General features: G+C 49.9%; 1 protein-coding gene across 12 annotated transcripts in view; it reads right to left on the bottom strand.

The window, feature by feature from the left end:
* The window catches only part of TIAM1 (TIAM Rac1 associated GEF 1), a 155,661-nt gene that overhangs the window by 11,623 nt on the left and 119,385 nt on the right, over positions 1-24,653 (bottom strand). For 10 of the 12 annotated variants that reach the window (XM_088051022.1, XM_088051018.1, XM_088051021.1 and 7 more), the window contains 7 exons: positions 23,143-23,224; positions 18,835-18,921; positions 16,284-16,508; positions 10,356-10,459; positions 1,831-2,010; positions 1,366-1,434; positions 952-1,077 (listed from right to left, as the gene is read on the bottom strand). In XM_088051022.1, the coding sequence (XP_087907148.1) occupies positions 952-1,077; positions 1,366-1,434; positions 1,831-2,010; positions 10,356-10,459; positions 16,284-16,508; positions 18,835-18,921; positions 23,143-23,224 (873 nt within the window). Of the gene's footprint in view, positions 1-951; positions 1,078-1,365; positions 1,435-1,830; positions 2,011-5,671; positions 5,859-10,355; positions 10,460-16,283; positions 16,509-18,834; positions 18,922-23,142; positions 23,225-24,653 lie in introns of those variants that run through there. The other 2 variants (XM_088051019.1, XM_088051030.1) reach the window with 2 other exon arrangements.

Below are 24,653 nucleotides of genomic sequence, written 5' to 3'. Positions count from 1 at the left end.
GGGTCAGACACAGTCCCAAAATGTCTTGGGAACCAGACAGCACCCGCTGAGGGGCTGAGACCACACGTGGGCAGCCTGGGGACAGTGACTGGGAGAGGGGGAAGCAAACTGCAGAACTGAAACCACAGAACCCCACATTTCACACCCTGCTCTCAGACAGGGCCCAGGGGCAGAACTGAAAGCGAGCTCAGTGCAGTTTTTATGGGAAGAGCTGGAAGCAACACTCAGGAGATGGAGTTTTCTCTGGAAGGACCCTTCACTGGCACTCTTACAGAGCACCAGAGGAATTATTATTATTATTACTGTTACTACTTATCCTGTCCTTTACCAAGGTGAGTGGTACTCAGAGCCAGAGTGGAATTCTCCAAAGGAAAAACATTCTATCACCTCCTTGCCATGCCTCCACTGCCTTAGACACAAAATGAAATTTGTTTCTACATTTCCCTGGGTTTTAAATGAAGCTCACAGAGGCACAGTTTACAGTTCTACCTGTGAAGATGCACACCTGCTGCAAGCCAGAAGTATTTGCCACCATGGAGTGCAAGTGGAAATACAAAATTCCACATATTGTTCTGATCTGTAGCCCCAGAGGGCTTCTGAACATGAGACTTGTCAGGACAAAGATTTTATGTAACTTTCCATTTCTAGCATTTCCTGACAGCTCAAGGCAAGAAATCTGGCAGAAGGGCAAGAATAGAACCAAAAAGCACATGGTTTCTAGTGCTCTATATGGCTAAATGTAGCATAAACTACAATTGCAGCAGGAAAATTTTTCAGCAGCACCAGCATTAGCTGAAAATTAATCTTAAATGGAAGCAGATGAAGGTTTCTACATGAACAGTGGCAAGAGTCAGAAAAATGTGATGGAGAATGTTAAAGGTCTCCTCAAAATTTAAACAATGAGACAGTGCAAATAATGTGTTTTCAATATATAAAAGAAAAATTTTTTACCTTAAATTGCTCTACTTTTTCAAGCTTTTCCAGGTCTGGAACCAGCCTTACTCCGTCTTCCAGAGTTTTCAAGAACTCTACCTGGAATGCTACCATTTCAGTCAGATTCCCAAAGAGAACATCCAGCTAATAAAAGAAGAAAAAAAAGCAGAATGCTGAAAATATCACTTTGAGGCTAAATTGTGTTTTCTCTAACTGCAGCAATTCTCAGTCCAATTGTATAATCAATGTGGTGCCAGGAAAAAACAAGCTGCAGACATTACTGAGCAGCACCTCGATGCTCTACTTAATCCATTATTTGAAGGAAATGGAATTCAGTGAAATTAATTTCAGTCAAACAAGCCCAGCTGGGTGGGCAGAGTGGAGGGGCAGGCAAAAGCTCTCTGGCAAAAAGACAAGCGAAGGTCGACATACCTCATCTGGCGTGAGGAAGGTTTCTTTCTGCAGAGGCTTCAGGTATCTCTCCATCAGACAATTTAAGTCCTAAAAATTCAGAAAAAGATTCCCACGTTGGTCCCTCTGGATATTTACTGAGGTGGCAAATGCTGCTTGCCTAATCTGAGAATTTTTTCCTTTTTACACACAACACGAAATAGCTGGATTGCCCACAATTTCAGGCAGGAAAAGGAAACATTTACACACTTCTAGTTAAAGCCAATAGCAGATCTCAGCGAGCAGTAATTGCTCACCAGCTAAGCCCTTTGAAAAGGAAAACAGCCTAAGCACTTGGAGATGCCTTATTTCGGTGGCTGAAGCTGTACCTTAGGCACAGCTTGTGGAACTGAGTTCAGCAGCAGACAGGGACACGACACCCAGCCTGAAGCAGCAGAGCAGAAAGCAAGAGAGTTCTGCAGGAAAGCTGGGGCTGAGCCCCCTCACCTTGACGTAGGTACGCTCAGTCTCCAGGAGCTCACAGATGACCTTCCTCAGCTTGTCTGCGTCCGTGAGCTGCCTCATGGTGCTCAGCTGGGGCCCTGCACAGTCCTGGGGGGGAGCACTGCAGTCAGAGGGGTTCATTTCATGCAGACTGCGACAGAAAGCTGCGACCTGCTCTGTGCTCTTTGGAGAGAAGGGAAAGGAAAGAGCAGTGGTAACATTGGAAATCAGAGCCAGAGGAACGAAGGGGCTGAGGAGGGCTTGCATCTGGGCAGTGGCGGTTTGGGGACTTTTCAACAGGCACCACAAGTGTCTATCCTGTCTCTCTGTAACTGGGGATAAAGGAAAAGAAAGGAGTAGCAGAATTCAAATTAACTGAAGTGCTGTTCGACTCCATTCCTGGTTTCAGACACGTGAATTTTCATTAAAACAGCTCCGTCCAGCACTCGAGATTGACAAACTCACAGAAAGGGCCAAGAATGGGGAACCAAAAACGCCTGGGCAAACCAAACACACACCCCAGCCCCCTGCCAGTTCTCCAGCCGGGGCTGCAGCATCCTGTGACACACGGGCACAAACCACTCCTGCTGGGGTTTGGGCAAGCAGAGCCTCCCAGCTAAAGCCCCTCCAGGCACCAAGCACGAGCTCTTTGGGAAAGCAGCTGGATCCCTAAGCTGTGTCTGGGAATGTGCCTCGCAGGGTGAACTCCTTCCCCGTAAGTGCTGCTTCCCAGAGCTGCTCCATCTCGCCGCTTCCTTTAATATTTAATCAGCTGCCTATATAAAAAGCCAGTTATCCTCACTTCACCCCCTCGTGTTAGATCATTTCCTCACATCTTTCATTACACCCAAGAGTTTGGAATAGGAATAGTCTCTGGTGTCAGTGACGACAGCCCCAGGCTTCCAGGATTGCCAAGGCAGCCGTGGGCTGTTCTCCATCCCTCCCAGAAACCTGGAGGGAAAAGAGCTGCTCCAGTGACCACACCTGATAATCCTGCCAGAGGATCTAATCCGGGTTCAGTGATTTCCCAGCACTGCCTCTACAGCCCCCAGCTCAGCAATTTCTCCATGGAAAGAGTAGACAGGCACTGGCAGAGTCTCCCAGGGAGGTCTGGGGTCCCCATCCCTGGAGGTGTCCAAGGAATTCCTGGAAGAGGCACTCAATGCTCTGGGCTGGGTGACAAGGTGAGGATTTGGCACAGCTTGGACCCCATGGTCTCAGAGGTGTTCTCCAACATGGGTAACTCTGTAATTCTGTGAAACAACTGACTCAAAATCAGCCTGTTCAACCAGAAAAATGTAAAGAGAGCAGAGGAGAAAAAAACTAACAAAAAAAACCTAACAAAACAAAACAGAAAATAAAAAAGGAAAAAGGGAAAAAAAAGAGAAAAAAAAAAAAGAGAAAATAAAGCACATCCCCACCTTGCAGTGGAGACAAAGCTCTGCCCCTGGGACATCACTTTCACTCCCACCCACTGGTAGTTGTGATCTCCATGTTTTTTAAGCCATGCAGTCTGTTCACACAGAGCTATTCCCTCTCCATGCACATACAAGCCATGCTAGGACAAGGAAGGATTTCTACTCCCTTTCCTTAGAGGTCTCTTGGGACTGCAGATGCTCCCCTGAGGTCTCTGCACAGCACATGAGCAAAGATGCTCATTACACAATGGATCATTTTCTTCAGTACACAAGTAAGCCAAGAACTCATTGTAACTGGTTGTCAACACAAAACTGTTTGTGTTGACACTTTATTACAGGGAAATTATTCACCTTCAGTTCCTGAGGTTTAACTCAGGTGTGAAAGAAAGGAAAAGTACTGCAAGTTGAGGGCAGGAGGAAGCTGTGAGTTGGACCAGTCCATCTCCAACTCACTCTACTCCTGGCATGCTGGATTTACTAATCTTAATTATTCAATAATTCCTGTTATTTCTCAGCAAGGTTCCACCTATACTTGTTGTGCTTTTAAGTATAAAGCACACCCAAACTTTTAGATTAGATCTGCATCAGATTTCAGCAGGTGTGACCTTGATCCCAACAGCCCCAAATCCACCAAGGGCAGTAGGTGAAAGCCTGGCTGCAGCACAGGTTAAAACACCTTCCCAAGTCCCCTGCTCTGCTGGGAAGGCACAGAGAGCTGACAGCTCAGGTACAATAATGTGAGCCTGCAGAGCCCTGGGACAGGCAAGGGTTTGCTCAGCAACATTTGGCTTTGTTAGCACTGCTTAAGGCAGATGTGTCCAGTGGTGTTTTGCTTTAAGATCCAAATGTACAAATAACACCAGCTGTAACGCATAAAGCACAATCTGGAATCAAACCCCAAAATAAACCAAGTGTTTTAAGCAGTTACTGCCTGCCACCCCATCCTGTGCACGCTCCTGCAGGGAAATATGGGTCACCCAGAAAGAGAGAGCGAAAATCTGCTCAGGGTGTGAAACACCAGCTCAGCGCTGAAGTTGAAATAACTCCCAGAGACATGTGGTGCGCCCCAGCAGGAGCAGTTACACCCATATGGCAGGAAGGAAGTGGGGAGGACTTCCCAAAGCCTTATCTCCACTTGTGCACACTCAATAAACCGCTCGTGGCTCCAGCCACAGCCCTGCCCCGCACCTCCTGGGAACTGCCCCCGGATCAGCACACCCCTGGGGCAGTCTCCAGCTCACTCATCTTCACAAACCTCTTCTCGTGCTTGTCCATGGAACAAATGGCTCTGGGTGTGACCACACCCGAGTGGGAAGGTCTCCCAAGGTGTCTCCTCAAGGCTGAGGGTTCTTGGCCACCACAGAGCCCTGGCAAGTGATTAGGACACTTTGTATTGTCAGCCAAAGGCTGTAAAGCTGTGCACGTATCATCCTTCAGACATAAACCACTGACCAAGTCTGGGACTAAAGCAGATCCAGCTGCACCTAAACCTTGAATTTAGCAATTCAGAGGGTCCTTTCTGACCCTCATGCCTCAATGGGAGGTTGCAGTAAACAACTGAGTGAGCCTCACCATCAAGCCTTGTTAAACCACCATCGTATTGACCAGCAAACCTGGTTTCCTTATCAGACCCTAACAATAAAAATATTGTTGTTTCTCTCCTAGAACTAAAATGCATGAGTCCACCTGCGACAACTGCTGCGCTTCATCCCCGAGCACAACCCTGTATTCCCCTTAAAAAGTCCCTTTCAGACACAAAGCAGACACACATTGCACATGGGGGCTTCAGAGCACAGCTACTTTGGTGAAAACTCTCAAGCAGATTTCACAAAAACCCCTCTGCCCCCATTTTCCCAGAGAAAGTGGGTAGAGTAGGGGAGGTCTGGAAGAGAAACAGATCCTTTTATCTCCCTGCACCAGCTCTGCCAGCAGTGACAATGACAGCACAAAACCAGGATTTCTCTAGGAGAATTACAGCAGCACACTTCAGGCACAATCCCACAGGCAATCCCTTTAGGCAAGCTGGAAATGAGACCGAGGACTGCCACAACCGGGCTGAAAAGTGGAGTTCACAAACATTAACCCCCCGCTCGGGAAGGGGCTCAGCAGAGGGGCCAAGATCACATCCCTCCCGCGGAGGAGGATCAAGGACATCCAGCACAACCACAGCGGAGAGCTTTGGCTGCTGAAAGCCGTTTCCTCCCGTGTTTGCCATGCCGGGTGCCTGGGCATCAGGAACTCTCCCTGGAACAGCACAGCTCACCTCTGGCCAGCAGCGCCCACCCGAACAAAGCCAGGCAAACCGCATCCTTGCGGCACGGCAACAAAGAGCCCCCGTAGGGCACACACCTCGCAGCTCAGCGATTCGGAACCTGCACGATCCCCTAAGCGCCGGCTCCTGAGCCCATCCCCTCGCATCTGCTCACCAGGTACAGCATTCGGAACAGGGAGTCCCCGTCCCTGCCGGCGCTCTCGCTCCGCAGCTTTCGGTTCCCCCTCCAGAGCGCCGACATGGCCGGAGAGGCTGCGGGGCTGTCACCGAGCCGGCAGCACGGGCCCGGTGCTGCACATCCCCAGCTGCTCCGAGGGCGCCCGAGAACCCCGAGCTGCTCCTGCTCCTCCCAGGCACCCCGAGCTGCTCCTGCTCCTCCCCAGGCAGCTCCTCCCAGGCACCCCGAGCTGCTCCTGCTCCTCCCGGGCACCCCGAGCTGCTCCTGCTTCTGCTCCTCCCAGGCACCCCGAGCTGCTCCTGCTTCTGCTCCTGCTCCTCCCCGGCACCCCGAGCTGCTCCTGCTCCTCCCGAGCACCCCGAGCTGCTCCTGCTCCTCCCGAGCACCCCGAGCTGCTCCTGCTCCTCCCGGGCACCCCGAGCTGCTCCTGCTTCTGCTCCTGCTCCTCCCGGGCACCCCGAGCTGCTCCTGCTCCTCCCGAGCACCCGGAGCGCTCTCCGTGCGAGCGGGACAGGGCAGCACAGCCTCCCCTCCCGTGCCATCTGCTCACCGCGGATCCCGAGCCGGGTGCTGCCGTGGGCTGCAATGGAGAGGAGCGGGGAATATCGGGAATATCAGCTGCCTGTGGCTGAGCAGAGCCCGCTGGCTGCGAGCGGCGCTGCTCGGGAATACCAAACAGCGCGGGGACGCGGCACCGAATGAAAGGAACTTAAAAGAGCCGGTTCTGCCGCTGGGAAACCGACCCCGCCAATCCCCCTTTTAATCCTTTCACGTCTACCGCAACACACTGAAGGTTTGGAGACTTACGACGGTCTGGAGTAATGCTGCAGAGAGCAGCCGACCTACTTTTCTTGGAAAAAAATCCCTCCGAGTGGCACAGGCGCGCACACACAGAGCCCATCAAGCACGCTCCCCCAAGCTGCCAGGTAATTGGCCTTTACTGCCACAGGCAGATGTCTGCAATTAGAAACAGGGAGAAACCAGTGTCCCGCAGCAATTTTAACTGGTGACACTTCTTACAAAACATCCCCAATTAAATTCGAAGGACCACGGCAGGAAAAGAAAATACACAGAGATTAATTTTGATGTTCAATACAGCACCTATTTTAGCCTTTGGCAACCTGCAACATCAGGAACTCGTATACTCGATTTTTTGGCTACCCCCCTGGAACCTCAGTATTGAAAAGGCCAAAATTATCAGGTCACCAGAGGGGCACGTAACCATTGAAGAAATTACTCTGATGTGAAATGTTTCTGATGCTCTGTTGAATAGAGGCTGACAGAGGGGCATGCCCCCCATTTCATAAACAGCCTGAAATTTGGTGCTAGATGAAAACAAGCCTGAAAAGGTGGCAGAGAGCAGGCTTTCCTTTCCCCCACTCTTCTCCCTCCCAGCTCTCTCCTCCCCTTGGCTCCTACATGAAATGGGGACAGAAAGGAAAGCCAGAAGTCCACCCCAGAGCAAAAACAACTTGTAGAAAACCTCGGGCCAGGGCCAGTTGCATGGCTTAAGGCGAAGGCTTGCACCTGGAAAGCGCCTTGCTTGCCACCCTTCACATAGATGTCCATCCCTGGAGATAAGAGGATGAAATTAGATAGGGAGTGAGTTCAGAGAACAGCAGCTATCCCACACCACTGACACCTCAGCCCACCTTGGAGATGGGTTTTTTTACCAGAACAGACACAGACACCTCATCTTCCCTTATTCTCGATAATGGAATCATTGACAACAGCGATGGAGAAGAAAGCTCTGCATTATCAGGCCTTTAGGATATACAGAAGACAAGCTTCTCAGAAAAGGGAGGGATCCTCAGAGCTCCTGCTGCACCTCCAAATCCTTCAGTACCACCACAGCTTGGAGGCTTTTGCAGATTAAGAAGCAGAAGCACCACTCCTAAGGAAACACACACCCACGTGCACACATGGTGGGCTGGGGGAAGGGACAGAGGCAGCTGCAGCCACCGGGAGGAGGAGGAGGAGGAGAGAGGACAAATTCCAGTGCCTCCTGTGCCACACAGCCCCCTGCCACCTGTCTGGCAAAGGCAGAAGGGACCAAGCCCAGCTTTTGGTGGGATTTCCCCCTCTTACCTTCATGCAAAGCCTGTGCTATGAGAGCAGATGAACGCAGGCTGTGAGTGCCTCGCTCCTCTCCTCTCCTCTTCCCATCAATCATTAATGCTGCCCTAGGATCTCTCTGCTGGCTGGAGAGCCAGGGAGCTTCCTGGGGAAGCTGGCAGCTGTCCCTCTCTGCACTGCTCCCCAGGCATGGATGGAGCCCTGCCCTGGGACCAGCACAAGACACCCCAAAGGCTGTTTTGGGATCTCCAGCTCCTAACGCTGCCTCTGTGCTGGAAGGAGGGGAGCTCTGTGTTTAGCTGGGGAGCTCTGATGCTGGGAACATGGGAACATTCCCCTGCTGACCAGTGGTGAATGGATGGGAGTGCTCCTGCCCTGCTGTAGCCAAGAAGGGCAGAGAAATAAAAAGAAGAAAAACAGGGTAAGTCTCCACTGAGCTCCACCATCCGTGGCTGGGAGCTGTGGCAGAGATGGGATAAAGGGGAACATGGCACGAGGGCAGAGCCTTCCCCTTGCCACGTACAAAAATAACTAACCCCTGTGAAACAGCCCTGAGGACACCACCTTAATCTCCTGTGCCATAATCCCAGGAGCATGGAAAGGTGTGGGAGTGCATGGACAGGAAAACACCTTTGTTTTTCTCCTCATATCTGTGATTTCCCATGGGAAAACACACATTGCAAGAATCCTTCCTTCCCATGCACATCAGCTTTCCCAAGCACAGAGAAAAGCCAAGGGATTAGGAAAACCCTCAGCTGAGCTTTTTTTTCTTCCCCACTACCACATACTGGAATTTTCTATAGGCATTGCAGAATAATTTGGGGGTTTCTGCAGTCAGCAAGGAAGACACCGAGTACAGAGCAGGGACAGCAGCATCCTTGAGATTGCCACACTGAGTTAAGTTATATATATTCTATATATATAGCTACTTGTGTCCTTTATTTGTGGGAGAACATTTCAAGCAGTTTGAAACAGAAAGAAAAAAAAAAATGCCTCACTCCCCTTCACCCCACACAAATACAGAGACATATTTCTGTATCCTAAAAGGAAACACTCAGTGATGTCAACATTTCAATGCCAGACAGGCAGAAGCTCCTCCTGCTGGAAACCAGGGCTCCTTGGAGTTGGGAGTTACTCCCCCAGGATGGAATATTAAGCATTAAAGCTGCTAACACCCATTTCTCAGTTTGACTAAATCTGCTGAGCTGCAGAGCTAATCGGGTAATCCTTACGCCTTGTGCAGGCAATTACAGCTCTGAGCATCCAGGAGACAAGGGGCAAAACACCCCAGCCTGTGGCACAACTCAGGGACAGAAAGCCCTGGAAAACCCATGGAGAGCATTGATTCCCCAGCAGCCACATGCTGTGCTCGCTGCTCTGCCACAGCTTCCTTTGACAGAACAGACTCTGCTCAGAGCATATGAAAATCCCACATATTTACAGTTAGAAACCCCAAAATATCAACAAACACCTCCACTTGCTGAAGAAGAAATTTACAGTTAAAAATCCCAAAGTATCAACAAACATTTCCACTTAACAAAAAAGAAAACGACAGTTAAAAATCCCAAATTATCTAAACAAACATCTCCATTTACTGGAGAAGAAATTTACAGTTAAAAATCCCAAAGTACCAACAAACACATCCACTGACCGAAGAAGAAATTATTTCTACTTACAAGAAAAGGTTCCTCAATAAAACCTGGAAACAAACTGTATGAGTAATCACCTTCTCTGTGAGCATTTAGTGTTTTCCTGTATCTGACTTCCACTGCCTGGTTATCAAGGACAAAACTCCAGGCTAGAGTGACACAAGGGATCAGGAAACAAGAGGCCAAGGTCTTTTCCTTCCTTTCTCTGCAGCAGAGCAGCAAGGGACCAGCCCAGAGCTCGCTACAACACAGCTTAGTTACAACAGGAGAGAAAACATGCACGGAGCAGAAACACCAGCAAACTGACATCTAACTCTCCTTAGATCATTGACTGTGAAGAAAAATTGCTGTGAGCTCTCAGCATCACCTGTATCACAAACACCCAAAAGCAACCAAGGTAATATTGCAGGATTGTGCCTCAGAAGCCACCATCATCACCTTCTGTCACCACCAAGCTGTGTCCCTGAATCGATGGCAATTAGCAACCCATTTGCACGAGCTCCTAGCTATAACTGGACAGTTTTGCTTTGAGGTAGATTGGTTATGATTAGTTTGCAGTTAGAAACCTGCACTTGAGCGATGCCATTGCTTTAAGAAAATACAGTTTAGCTTACGTTTGTCCTAAGCCTAGCAATCCAGAAAGAATAAGAAATCCTAATAATCCACACAGTTCAGTGGAGCTGCTGTGGGGATGGAGGTGATAAACCAGCCCATTCACAAACTGTGTGGGGAACATTTTCACAGGGTACTGAAGGGATGAACCCAGCCTGGAGAAAGGGCACAAATCTTGCTGAAGAGGCAGCGGGTGACGTGCCACAAAGCCTGTTCCATTCAGGATCATCCATAAACACCTTCAAAGCCAACCCAGCATTTTCCCAGGAAGGGTGCTCTAGTCTGGCTGCTCTCCCTGCCAGATGAAAATGGAACCTCCTCACCTTGCTCATCTTCTCGGCCTCATCCAACGACTCCAGGTCCTGCACTTCTGCCTCCTCCGGGGCCGCCTCGGCCGAGCTGTCGGGGTCACTGCAGAGGGAGTGCCCTGCCGAGAGCGACACGGGTGTGAAACACGGCCACAACACCCCAAAATCCCCAAGAAAAGCTGGCTGCAACCATGGAGCTCCCACGGAACACCAAGAACACAAACACCTTCCAACAAGAGGCTGTGCCGGAGGCACCCGACGACCTCCAGTTTAAGGACGGCTGTAAAAACCAAACAGGTTACGACCAGACATCATTTCACTGGCAACTACAGATTCAGAGATAAGGCTAAAATGTCACATTGAAATTCTGACAATCCAGCATTCATTGCTTAGCTGGTGAGCAGTGCCAAGGACCTTTCTACTGCAGTGGTTTCACATGGAAAATGTGGTATGCAGTTCTTGGTGCATGGTGATTCCACTGCCTGCATTTCTGGCCTGACACACCCACTTGCTGAGGAAATAAACACAGTTTTAGATGTTTCTAGGAGGCAGGACCCAGCATTCAGCTGCTGTTCCTGCAAGCTTTTAGGCCCCATTATTAAAAATAATTTGCACAACTGTGCAAGATTTGCCACTTTCTTATGTCCAGAGATCATCTGGAAAAGCCAGAATTCAGAAATCTGGAAATAACTTCAGAACATATTCTGCATACTGGGATGGAGCCAAGGTGGGCATTGATGAAATGGAAAGGACATAAAAGGCCCCTCTTCTGAAAAGGGAGGGTTTTACCTTGGAAAAGGATGTGCCTGGAGGGATTGTTTGACACCACAAAGTCTATTTGAAGTGTTTTCCCTGTAAGAAGTTCGGTTTTCAGAGCCTTGCCCAGATTTTATCAAATCTCACTATCAGCTTTCTGCTCTCCCTGTTAACGTGTGAGAAAGAATTCTCAAGGTGTCAATTTAAAAAAAAACAGGGAAAATACGTGCTATGGGCCTTAATTTTTGTGAAGCAGTCTGTTTTTCCACTGCAATTAATTTCCCTTCTCAAGCACAATGCACCTTGCAGCTGTTCCTCACCCCAAACCAAGGCAATAATATTTGTTCATATTAGTTTTAAGCCACCCCTTTTTCTTTTCCTGTATGTCAAAGCCCCATTTAACCTGTTTCCTGCGCTTCTTTCAGCCAGCAGCAAGGAATCTTTCACTGGAGCAGACACCCAGCATGTGTGCTCAGGCTTTTCCTGATGTCTTTGGCCACCAGGGACCTGAGCAGGTTTATCTGCTGCTTGTTAAATGCAATCAGAGCAATAAAGCTGCACGTTCCTGCCCCTTAATACCGCCCGGTTACCGTCCCACTTCTGTCAGGATCGTTCCATCACCTGCTTTTTGCCCTGTGAATCCTTATTTAGCTCTGCCAGGAGAATGTGCTGCTTTCCTTCCTCCTGACCACTGCCATTTGCTGCCCTCACGGGGCATTAAGGAATGAGAAGGGGAAATCCAAAAAAGGGGCAGGAAAAGGGGGTGAAACCCCTGTGGCCCCAGCACAGAGGGAGCTCACAGGGGCTGCCCCAGCAGTGTCATCCTGGGACAGTGTGAGCAATGCCCACTAAATAACTCCCATCTGTGGCCACAAGCAGCACAACATAAGAAGTCTATCACTGGAGCAAAGGTGCTGGGCCTTAAAGGCCTGGAGAATCACCAAAAGCTTCAGCACCACCCAGCACTTGGCCAGAATTTTCCATGACTGCTGCTTCCATCTTGCAGGGCTGGTGTAACTCAAGGTTTTAATGAGACTTCCACAATGTGTGGTACCTCTCCTAAAGCCTCCTTTTTGCTGCCAGGCTATACATTTATTTATTGCTATTTATACATTTATTTCAGTGCAGTGGGAATAAATATCCCGAGCCAAGCTCTGCCAGCTGCAGCACAAAGCTCCAAGTGTGCACCCCGCTAACACAAAATACAAACCAGGAATCCTGCAATCCTTTAAAAACATCCCAATATCATCTCTTTGGGCAGTTTCACAGCAGCTTCCTTAATCCAAATGCTGCCAGGGAATGGCCCCGTTATGACAGCAGAACGCCTGGCTGGAGAGGCTCTGTCATTAAATGCAAAAATATCATTTTTGACAGGAGTTGTTAGGGAATGGTGTCTCGGATTACATTTTTATTTAAGGTGACATTTCACCTATAAATCCTCAGTAAAACGGGTGAGTATGTATTTTTTTCTTCCTTGCAGAAGAACTCTGGTTAGCTCTGAAACACTGAACTGTGAAGTTCAGTCCGGGACACCGGGAGCGAGGGATTCATTTCCATGGGGAAATCGGGAACCCCAGCCTTGCCTCCTGCGCGGCCGCCAGAGGGCGAGGCAGCACCGCAGCAATTCGGGGAATTGGGGATGAAAAATGCAATCCGATCCCAAACCCCTCCGGTGGCTGCTGCAGGAAGTGCCCCAGAATTGTTACATCAATGAATGAAATCTGAAATCAGCCTCGTGAAAATAACGCTGAAGAAATTAGGGTCACTGGTGGCCTCCGTTGGTTCTGAAATCCAAATTACTCAGCCCGAGGGGGCCTGTGACAGATGAGGTCAGAATAAAAACCAGTGGCTGTTCTTACAGTGCAGTAGAAGTTTGTTTCAGTTTTACAGCACACATTTAGCCTGTTTGTTAATAACTCCAAATAACAAACTCCCTAAAACACCCATGTGTTTCCTATCTAGGAGACTGGTACACCTGTTCCAAGCAGGGGGGAACTTTCTTTTTCAGTCTTTATCCATTCTGCACAGTGATTTATGTTCTCCACATCATCCCCCACGCTAAAGGTCTCCAAAATACAGGGGCAGGCAAAGCCCAAACCTCAGAGACTCTGCCCCACACTGAAAGAAGGGAGTGAATTGTGGGGAAGACCACAAACAAATCTGGGTATGGAGGCGATAAACCCCCATTCCCAAATCCCCTACTAATAGCAGAATACCTTGCTGGTGATCTGGGGGAGATCCAAGGCTGTGTCCCCAGCTCTCATTCCCTGCACTGAGGGGAGCAGAATGGGCAGGCAGAACACTCCTCATGGGGAGGGGAGACAGACCCCACTGATCCTTTTAGGCAATAAGGAAAACCTGCTGTGGGGCTCCAGACAGAACCAGAGCTAATCCTCCTCAGCCAAATTCATGCAGGCTGTGTTAGCAGGAGAGAACCCAGAGCCAGGAAAAGCAATAATAGATGAGAGGAACAAAACTTGTGGCTCTGCAAAGGCAACGCAGTTTCACGGGGAAAGCATCCATCGTGCCCAGGACAGCAGTTCTCACATCAATCAGAGATATAAAACACAAGGTCACTTCCAGAATAACCTGTTAAGCAAACACCCTGAAGTAATCACGGCCACCGAGCTGATTTGCAGCTCCAGCCCCAAGCTCAGCATGTGCAAGGGAGTTCCAGATGATGAAAGGGCTGTGAGAGATGTGGGATTTAACAGGAGCTCCGGCAGATGGCTCTCCAGGGAGGTCGACTCCCAGAAACACCACCCTGCTTTGCTCCTCTAGACCTCCCAACGAGCAGCAAGGCACCAGGAAAGCTTCCTTAAAAAATATATCTTTCCTATTTTGAAAATACACTGTATCTTTTGCCTCATACTAAAAATGAAGTCTACCCTTTGCTGCCTTCACAGGTGATGAAGAATTGCTAGGGAAGAAGATAATGCTAAGACACCAGCATGATCCTGGATTCCTGGAGAAGGGATGTGCCCACAGGTGCTGTGTGCCCACTGGCACTGTGACCCTGCTGAGAGAGGCCTGCAGCACCTCAGGGCCAGCCACAGAATCTGTGTCCTAGAAATAAAGCATTCAGCAGAAATCATGGAGCTCATCTGGCCAGCCAAACTGCCTGGAATCAACAAGGACACAAATAAATAGGTCAGTGGGTATTTCATACTTGACTGCTCTTGCAAGAAGCTGCGGAGCCAAGAACAAAAATCTAAGATAACACCACAATGTCCCAAATACAAGCACAGACCACTTTTTAAAATGTCACGTGGATCCCACTTTAGGTAACGGATCCCTGACAAAGCACAGGAGCAGAAGAAGAAAGGCTTCAATAAAACAAGATGTTCTACAAACACCTAACTAGAGGGAAAGGTGGGGAAGATCACCTGCCTCCCAGTCACACACATGGGTGCAGAGCCTTGATTTCACGCCCACCTCGGGCTAAGCCAGCCCGAATTATTTCATGTGGCAACTGCAGGCGCTTCCAGAAGCAGTCAGGGACACCTCCACTCCTCCTGCAGAAATATTCACCTCCTTTTGGAGGGAACAGAGGCAGATCCCAGCCCAGCATTCCCTGTGCCTAGAAGGAATGGGAATGTCAGGAGAGCACCAGGTTCTGTGTGAACACACAAATCCCAGCTCCCAACCCTCTGCTCCCGGGGCAGACACTCACCTCGGGGAAAAGCTGAGCTACGAGGAATCAGCACTCAGGGTTCCAGTGACAAATCACAGGCAAAGACAAGAGGCTTGTGAAAAGCTGTGTTGAGCAGCAAATGGGGGCATCTTGTGGCCAGCTATGAAAATGTACAGGACTACCTCGGTTTTCCAGCACAAAAGCCTAACTGGGTAAACTGCCATGGAAATTAAAAAGGGAAAATTTCCTGAAAATGTTGAATTTTAACTGCCTGTGTAGTTTTAGTCCACATCTTACACGAGATTGCTTTTAGCAGTCCCCTCAGAGGGATTTACAATAAGCTGTGTGGAAGCTTTTCTTGCTCCCTCTTTTCCACTTGCTATGAATATTACACTCCCCAAAGCCAGTCACAGCTCAGAACAGTTCTGATTACCTAGAAACTACTTCACTCTAGCAATTCCACTGATTTCTCCTGTATTCTAAATTAAAAAAAATGAGGCAAGAGGTCATCTTCTGCTGTCAAATCTAGAAGGAGCACTGAGTAGAAATTCAGGAAGCCAAACTCATGGCAAACAATTCCTAGTTGCTATAGGTTAATCTTCTGCTGGTTGGGTTCTCTGAGCAGGGCAGTGTCATTCATTCCAGGCTGGGCAGGAATGTCCCTTCCCACAGCAGTGTGCTCTGGGATCACCTGGCTGTGTCACGCTGTAATGGCAATCCCCATCTTCAGGTGGTTTTAAAAATCCCCGAGTTATTCGTGCATCTCATCCAACACACACAGGGCTCTGTGCTCCTGGCTGACCCCACAGAGGGTGAATCACAAAGCCACAGAATATCCCGAGCTGGAAGGGCCCCACCAGAATCATCCAGTGCAGCCCCTGGCCCTGCACAGACCCCCAACAATCCCACCCTGGCCATCCCTGGAGTGGTGTCCAAACACTCCCGGAGCTCTGGCAGCCTCGGGGCCATGCCCATTCCCTGGGGAGCCTGGGCAGTGCCAGCACCCTCTAATATCCAACATAAACCTCCCTGGCACAGCTCCAGCCCTTCCCTCTCACAGGGAGCTGAGATCAGAGCTGCCCCTCTGGAGGAAGCTGCAGACCCCAGTGAGACTCCCCTCAGTCTCCTCTCCTCCAGCTGAACATTCCAAGTGTCCTCAGCTGCTCCTTGGAGGGCTCCTCCAGAGCCTTCACCATCCTCCTGTCTCTCCTTTGGACACTCTCCAGCAGCTGGAGACCTGTCTGACGTAGTGGTGCCCCAAAGTGCACACAGAATGCTTCAACCCTCACTCCCCTTGCCACGTGAAGATCCTGTGGGCAAATCCAGACGACAAAGCATCTCCTGAGCGGCCCAGAAGGGAGCAGCTGGTTTCTGTGAGTGTCTGTGGGCACAGCCCGAGGACGTGAGGTGCCTTTGGTGCTGACAGGGCTGTCCCAGGCTGTCGGCAGCCCTGTGACACCTCACAGCTTCCCCAGCCCCGCTCAGGCTGCAATTCCCGTCCCTCCCACCACGGAACCTGCAGGCAGGAGCCATTTCTGTCCTGACCCCAGTACCTTGGCTGCCCCCAGAGAAGGCCAGGGCACCATCCCCGGGCTCTGAGGGGTTCTCTGGGCGCCGTGGGGGTGGCTGGCTCAGCCTCTGTCCCTCCTCCGGCTCGGGGTGGGTGCGCACGGTGAGGCACAGCGCGGGCTGCAGCAGGGCGTCCTTCAGCAGCGCTGAGTCCAGCTCCTCTGCGGCTCTCTGGTTGATCTCCACCACCTCATCCCCGGCTTTCAGGCCTGTGACACGGAGGAACCGGTGTTTACGTCTAGACATAATCATTAATGACTGCAAACGACACTGAGAACTGATGGCCTTTGTGAGACCTGCTGTCTGGCTGCTCCTCCAGTGCCACCCCAAGAGCAGAGTGCCCAGCAAGTCCCTCAGCAACAATTTATCCCCTTTTTCCTCACGGTGCACGCTGCACCCTACACAGCCCAGCCCCGCCACGACCCTTCCCGAACCCCATGGCAGCACAGGGATCTTCAGAGGGCAGAGCTGAGCCCTTGCTAAGTTAGTCACGGCTTTTTTCCCAGCCCCATTCCAGGAGTTATTTATAGCAGCAGCGCCCCAGGGAGAAGGGGATGTGCAGGGAAGCAGCTGCCTCCCGCTCCCCGGGATGCTGAGGGACAGGTGACACGGGAATCCTGACCTTCCCCACAGCCAGCCCGGCCCTCCCTGACCAGCCACAGCCAGCTGGAGCGGGCTTTGATCCCAAATCATCCCTGGGGCCCGGCAGGCAGCAGCACACCGGGAACAGCAGTGCCCAGAGCCCCCCGGCCGCTGCACCCTCCCCATCTCCATCCTTGCATTTACAGGGATGAGAGCTGGAACCGACAGCAGCCAAAGAACCGGGGTGACCATCCCTGCCATGCCAAGGGGGAGCCCTGGCACCCTGAAATGATGAATGAATCCTCCAGAGTACTGACCCACATTCCAGGAAGAAAGGTGGAAGGAAGGAGGCTAAAGAGCTTCCTTAGGAAAATGGAGATCTCCCTAAATGCACGTAATTGTGCCCAGAAACTAGTGTGGTGTGCAGTTTCAGGGAGAATAAAATGAACTAGATAGAGTAGCTATGAAGTAAATGGACTGTAAAATCATATCTGAAAGAAGGACAAAAGAAGGCAAGTCAAGCATTTCGCATTATTTAATTTATTCTACTTAGTGATTCTGTGGCATAATAGTAGCACACTAATAAGGCCTGCAACCATAACCATTGGATCTGGGGCTTCATTTACTCTTTGTAGTCTTTGTTTTGGATCGTTTGGGATAAAGCATCACGTCTATCTCAGTGCAGTCAAGGAGCTCCCGTTCCAATAAGGAATGCCTGCCTTGCCAAGGCAGGCCAACAGAAGAAACAAAAGGATAAATCATAAAAATTACCAGGAGAAAATAAAAGTCTTCTAATTGGAGGAAAGATTGAAAATGAAATGCAGTCTCTCATATCTGAGGGAGTGCAGTCAAAGGCAGACACTGCATGTAAATAATGGGAGGCACAGAGAGTTTTCCTCCCTTCCTGCTGCCACCTCAGGGAATCTTGTCCCAGTAGCCTGCTGCTCATTCAGCAGTGCTGTTTCAGGTCTCTTCCGAACAGCTGTGAGTTCTCATTGCCTGTCCTTGCACTGCAGCCCCACAGGAGGCACTCTGTGCTCACACATCCACTCCAACTGCTCTTCCAGCAGCAACTAAAAGCAGACCCTGATGAAACCCACATCCAGCCCCTCCCAATGCCTGCTTTGCTCCACACAGGAACCCACAAGGTTTCATTTCCCTGTGGCAGCCTGGCAGGGAGCACCCCCAGCTCTGCTCAGGGCTTTTGGCAGGATATCCATCCTGTTCACCAGGGCATACTGTGGGGCTGAGGGACAGCAAAGAGCAAGATGTTTTCATGTTTAACACCAGCATGGGTTTCTGAAGCTGGGGTGCAACTCCAGGCGTTTTCTCATTCCCTGTTCCCCCATTCCACTGTTCCTTCCTCCCTGCTTCTGTCCCCACTGTGCCCCTTTGGCCACTCATTCCCAAGCACACTAGCCAGCTCCACCAGCCAGGGCACTTTCCCATGGCTCTGGCTCAGCGGAGTCCCAGAGTCAGCACCAGGCCAAGGGGGGCAGCAGCCTTGGAACAGCTTTTGGCAAGGGCCAGCTGATGAATAAGCTCTGCAAGGCCATATAAGCCCTCACCAGGAGAACTCTGAAGGTCTTTCTGAGGACTCTGCATGCACCACTGGGTTATGAAGAGATGAGAATCTTCTCACCCCTCATGGTCCCCGTGCTCTAGTTCAAAGTGTGGTTGGGCTTCAGCTGCCTGGCCCCCTGTCTGTGCAGCAGGGGAGGCAGTGACTGGCACACGAGTGGCATGGTTGGCCTCAGCTTGGATAAGCTGCACTAAACCAGACCCTGCTCTGCCTTGGGACGAGCTGGGGATCCCTGCTGGCTCATGCTGCAAGTGTGTGCTTCCTGCTAAGGGTGGAAGCAGAAGCAGAGGCAGTAATGCTAGCCACAGCAATGCTCCTGCTGTATTTGTGTGGCAGTGACTGACTTGGGAGGGCTTTGGGAAGTGTTTTACCTTTCTTGAAAGCCAGGCCAGTCTCCTTGACGCTGTTCACGTAGAGCCGGCGAATCCCCTCCTCTTCCACAGAGGACAGAGAGAAACCTGGGGAGACAGCCAGTGAGATGGTCAGAGGAAAACAGCCCCTTCCAGGGTGTCCCAGCCACCAAGGCTGTGCTGTCCCTGCCATGAACAGGCGGGAATCCCTCCCCTCTCCCTTCCCACAAACCTTTACAAACACAACAGGGAAGTTCAGCAATGAAAGTGGCTCTAACAAAAACCCAAACTGAATTTCTGAGTGCATATACCAATTACATGTTTGAGGATACCACAGCTGCAAAGCCTTGGAACAGACTCCCAATTCTCTTGCCACCAAAGGTCACTCCAGGAGGTTTTGCTGTTTGCAGACCAAAGCTGCACAGAGCCGTGGTTCAGGACAAAAGCCGCGAATCCGAGAGCCACGGCCGATGTGCTGCCCCAAACTCAGGCAAGGCACAACACCTCCTGCTAGAACAGAGAGCTGACCTCTGCTTTTCGAGATTCCCGGGCTGGGCACGTTTGTAAAAATGCCCCTTTCCCTTTGCCCCTTCCCCTTTTCAGCTGCTTCTGGCACAACCTGTCATTTGCCAGGTCTCAGCTCGGCGTTTCACTACAGAACAGTCTTGGAGTGGAAGTGCTGACACAGCCTCATTTTAAACAGAGCAAATGGGACTGGGAGCTTTGGGCTGGGGGATTTTCCTGCCATTTGTGGGTGACAGTAAGATAACGACGTGCCAAGTTAAATGCAGGTTGTTTATTTACTGTGGAGAGTTATCTAAAGCAGAACATTTGCCTTTCTGAAACTTCATTACGCCCTAAATGAGTGCAGGCAACCATTTGCTCTCTCTTTTTCTAGAGACTAGAAAAACATTTACAAACCTCTGGGGGGAGTCGTTTGTTTTGACATGCAATCAGCCACCAGCCAAGCGGTGCAGATGTGCTGGGAGCCTATCCTGACTTTAGGACTCCCTTCAAGCTGATCCTTATGGCTGAGCGTTATTTTTTCTTCCATGATTTAAAAATAAAAAACAAAAAAAAAAAGAAGAAAAGAGGGGGAAGAACATGGCAGCTCGGAAGTGAGAAGCATATGGCCTTTCATGACTTACTGAGCTACTTGGAACCTGCATGCGAGCTACTCGGGCTGAATCAAATGAAATTTGTGAAGCTCACTCAACACACCCGCTTTGGCAGAGGGAAGAGCCCTAGACTAAAAGAGCAGCTGTAAAATATAGTAGTTATTGGTTGTCATCACCACAAAGCCTACCTGGAAAACCCTCATCCAGAGAAACAGCAGAGTGTGCCCAAGGCTGCAGTTTGAGTCAGCACAAAGCATCAGTTGCTAAGAGCGTTGCCCTTTCAGCTGAAATGATGTTTTGGGCCAACCACCACACATTAAAACCAGGCTGAGGGACAGCTCAGGCTCTCACTGGGACAAGATCAGCACATCCAAGCAGCCCCAAGCTCCATCTCTCCTACAAGGAAAGGCTGAGAGAACTAAGATTGCTCAGCCTGAGGAAGAGAAGCTTTGGGGTGACCTAATTGCAGCTTTCCTGAAGGGAGCCCACAGGAAGGATGGAGAGAGACTCATTACAAGGGCCTGGAGTGACAGGACTAGGGGGAATGGCTTCAAACTGAGAGTAGGTTTAGATGGGATCTTGGGAAGGAATTCCTCCCTGTGAGGGTGGGCAGGCCCTGGCACAGGGTGCCCAGAGCAGCTGTGGCTGCCCCTGGACCCCTGGAAGTGTCCAAGGCCAGGCTGGACACTGGTGCTTGGAGCAACCTGGGAATAGTAGAAGGTGTCCCTGCCCATGGCAGAGGGTGGAATGGGAGCTTTAAGGTCCCTTCCAACCCAAACCATAGAATTCTGGGATTCTGTGATTCCTCCATGAGAAGACCTCTGCCTCCTTCAATCCATCAGGCCTAAATGCACACGCAGTTGCTTCTTAATTCATCTTTCAGCCATACCCATAAATCCTGCAGTTATTCCTGGCAGAAAGGGCGCAAGGAGCAATTACACAGGTTGTCATCAGCTTTAAGAGATGAGAGATGGGCAGCTGGCAGCAGCCTGGAAACGGTCATCTCACACCCCCAGTTAACCCCTCCACAGACAGACAGTGTGCCCCTGCCCTGTTTGACCTCCACAGCTGGGACAGAGGCTGGATCTCACACCAGCTGCAGCAGTGTCTTCAGTGCCCTGCACTCGGGAGAGAAACACCTCGTCCCAGCGCGTGTGCAGGCTGCACACACACGTGGACAGCAGGAATGAACAGCTCCCATCTGCCTGGCTTCCACGGGGCTCCACGCAAACACCGCGGGAGAGGAAGGGCAGGAGTGGGTGGAAAGGAAGGGCAGGAGTGGGTGGAAGCCACAGTGATTGCATAAGCTGGCATTCCTGCCAAAAACATTATCATCAAACCGTGCACGGACTCTGAAACACAGGTGGGAAGAGATGGGTGGTGACCCAGGCAGAGCCTTCTCCTCACTGCAAAGTTCTGATGACAGGGGAACAAAAATCTGCATCTCTGAGTGCACGTGGCCAAAGCAGCTCAACAGCTGAACAAATCCACCTCGGGTAATCCCCACAGCCCCTGGCACAACCAGCTGCTGGTGAACCTGATACATCCACAAACTGGAATCCAAGGATTCTTACCGATTTCTGCCCTCACAGCCCTGGCAAAGAGGGAAAGTACCAGCCAAAGAGGTGAGAACATCTGTGCTCAGGCATCAGCAAAGCTTCCCACTGAGAGATCCAACACTCCACTCCAGGAGTGCCTCTTCCTACCACAGACACACTGGTGGGAGCAGAAACACCACAGAATGTTCCCAGTGAGCTCTCCCGGAGATGAGGTGTTGGAATGAGGTGATCTTTAAGGCCCTGTGCAGCCCAAACTACTCCAGAACTGTGTGATTTCAGTACACACTTGTCACTGGACAAACACACAAGGAAACACATACAGACCACAGAAATCCTTGCCTTCCAATTGGAGGCAACCACATTTGGCTATTTTCCCCTCAAATGAGAGAAAAGTCAGCTTATTTGGGGGTTTTTAGCATTCCCTCCCTGCAGGGTCAGAGCACTGCACAGCTACATCCCACACCTCACACAGCTGATCTCATCTCACAGGACACCACAGTGCATTTCACATTTTTTTCCCATTCATCACTTAGTAAAAAAGAAGAAAAAGAAATAAACAGGAAATGCTATGACAGCCCCAACTCTTGCAGTGCTTTCAGGCACTGCATAAATATGAACCCTGAACCATCACTGGGCTGGTGAATATTTCTTTCTTAGGCCTTCAATATTCAGTACCACTGCTTTGTAGCAAAGCTCAGTATTCCAATGGCCTGCAGCTGTATAATAAGGAGTTTGGGGATTCAGAATTATTCCACTCATTAAAACAGAATATTTAGATAAACAGCAAAAAGATGCAGACTGGCTTCCTGTGCGGGAGGTTACACAGAAAACTCTAAAATACACCCCAGAACTGTAATTGCCAGGCCAAAGGGCAAACTCACCAGGCAGGAGGGCTGTAACCAGAAATACCTGAAAGCTGAGAAGTATGAACTACACAGAGATGAGAGATTCTGCTGAAATTACACAGGGAGGCCTTCCCCTGCTTTATGTTTCACACAGATCTGCCACGTGCCAGATCCTGGCTCTGTGGGACATCCTCGAGGGCTGGAGCATCCCTGGGACACCCTGGAGCCGGGCATCCCCAGCCTCAGGAATGTCAGGCAGGCCAGGAACCCACCTTGGTTGCCTCTGGCAGGTGAGAAGCAGCCAAAGAGCCTCTGTGGAGCTGCCTGGCCACAGAACTCGAGATGCCTCGTACCCACAGCGATGCTCCGAGGAGAGAGGAGGGGAGCAAGGAGGAAGGAGTGAGGAGGAGGGCAAGGAGGAAGCAGTGGAGCTGCAGAGCCCTGCAGGCTGTGGGCAGTGTGGCAGCCCCAGCAGAGCCCCCAGCAGAACCTGTGTGAGATGTGACAGCTGGCAAAGGATGCTGCTCCCACCCACACCCTCCGTGGGTGGCACTGGGAGGAACTACAGCAACAAGCAAACTCCCTGTGCATCCTACAGCTCCAGGAAAGCCACGTTCAAAGCACTCCAAACAAAGCTGTCCTCCTCCAGGGCAGGTGAATGTTCCTGTGGGTGGCTCAGGAATCAGAAGTACTTTTCTCACTGTGCTCAAGAGACCTTTCAGGTGCATCAGTAAACAGCACTCAAGAACCTGCTAGCGCTGGAACTGACTGGGGAGAAACAGCAAAACAAGTCGGGGACTAACTCACCATAAATATCAGAGGATGCATCAGACTTCTCCATCTGAATGTGCTGGGTAATTTTCTGACAGATTTCAATTTCCTTGTATAGCTGAATAGAGGGGGAAAAAAAGCAAACACGAAAGTATATTACTGTGGGAGGACACATCAATTGTAACCGTTTGGAACAGATTTTTGGTTTTTAATTACAGGCAGAAGAAAGGGACTGTGGTCATTATTTATCAAACAGTTTCTCTCCACCTGTGTGAGAGGCATTAGCAGTGTCACTCAGCTCTGCTGTCAGAACACAGAGAGGAGGAAGCAGTGTTTTCCCACCCCCATCACAAAACAGAGCGTGCATCTATTTCACTCAGTCAATACCATCTTGAGTCAGTTTCTGGCCCTGTTTTCCTCATTTACAGGTAGTAATAGCTTAATGTTTTTCTATTATTTTAATGAAGACATTGCAGGAATTCAATTATCTGACAGCACTAAAATCATAAAGGAGTGATTTTGTTTCTTAAATACATTTCTTCATTATCAGACTATCAGATTTGCTATACCTCAGCATGACGTTTCACCTTTAACACCTGGATGTTTATTTGTACCAAGGAAAGCCCCCAAGTCTTTGAAATGGTCATTAACATTCTTCCTGGGAGAGCAGCACAAATTCACACCTAGGCAATAGCCCAGAAGTCCCTCCATCCAGCTGTAAATCCCTCTGCCTTTCAGCACCGAAGTAACAAACCAGCCCTTTGTCTTCGGAAAAAAAACATAGCCCCAGGTGAACGAGAGCCCACGGGTGAATATTAATTCTGTTTACATGCTGCAGTGAGCGTGTAAAAATGCAATTCACAACAATTAACATTCTGAAACTCAGTGTTTGGACTGCAGAATGTCAACTACTCCTTTAGAAAAGAAGAGGAACTCGTTTGCAAAAGGTTTCCCTAATAAAAATATAATTTTATCTCCTGATAGAATATAGAATATAATTCTATCAGCACTGCAAAACTCAGTATTACAGAATAGTTACAGCCCCATGGAAGTAACTCCAGTGCTCTCCCCAAACAAGCCCACACAGACAAGCAAACATACAAAGTGTGTTGGTTTAATACCCACACATTAGACATCATCCTGCATCCTGCCATTCCCTTCCAGCATCTGCACAGTCCCAGGGACAGAGTTTTGGGTTAATTACAGCTTTTCAGAATAAACAGTAAGTGATGACTCTGTCAATCCTACGCCCTCTCAATACAAGGCCCCCAAGTCCTTCCAGACAACGCAGCTAAAAGCTGTCTCCTCTGAGTTTTGATTTTCCCCAACTATATCACACTTCCCAGTCCTAGCACTCCTCTAGCACTTTCGCACTACTTTTTGTTGTTGTTGACAGCATTAATGGAAAATCCCAGAAGTTCTTTGCTAAATGAGCAAAAGCCTCCATAATTAACAAAGTTTTATTTTTGTAAGTAAGCTAACCACCAATGAAAAGGACTTTAAAAAGGTTTACAGTGTGCCTGTGTAGAATCACAGAGTGAAAGCAT

This window comes from Pseudopodoces humilis, chromosome 2, assembly GCF_049639895.1.
Source record: "Pseudopodoces humilis isolate 2021_Gansu_Grassland_sample_001 chromosome 2, ASM4963989v1, whole genome shotgun sequence".
Taxonomy (NCBI): domain Eukaryota; kingdom Metazoa; phylum Chordata; class Aves; order Passeriformes; family Paridae; genus Pseudopodoces; species Pseudopodoces humilis.
The sequence above is the reverse complement of the archived record's forward strand: the minus strand, read 5'-3'. Positions and strand labels throughout refer to the sequence as shown.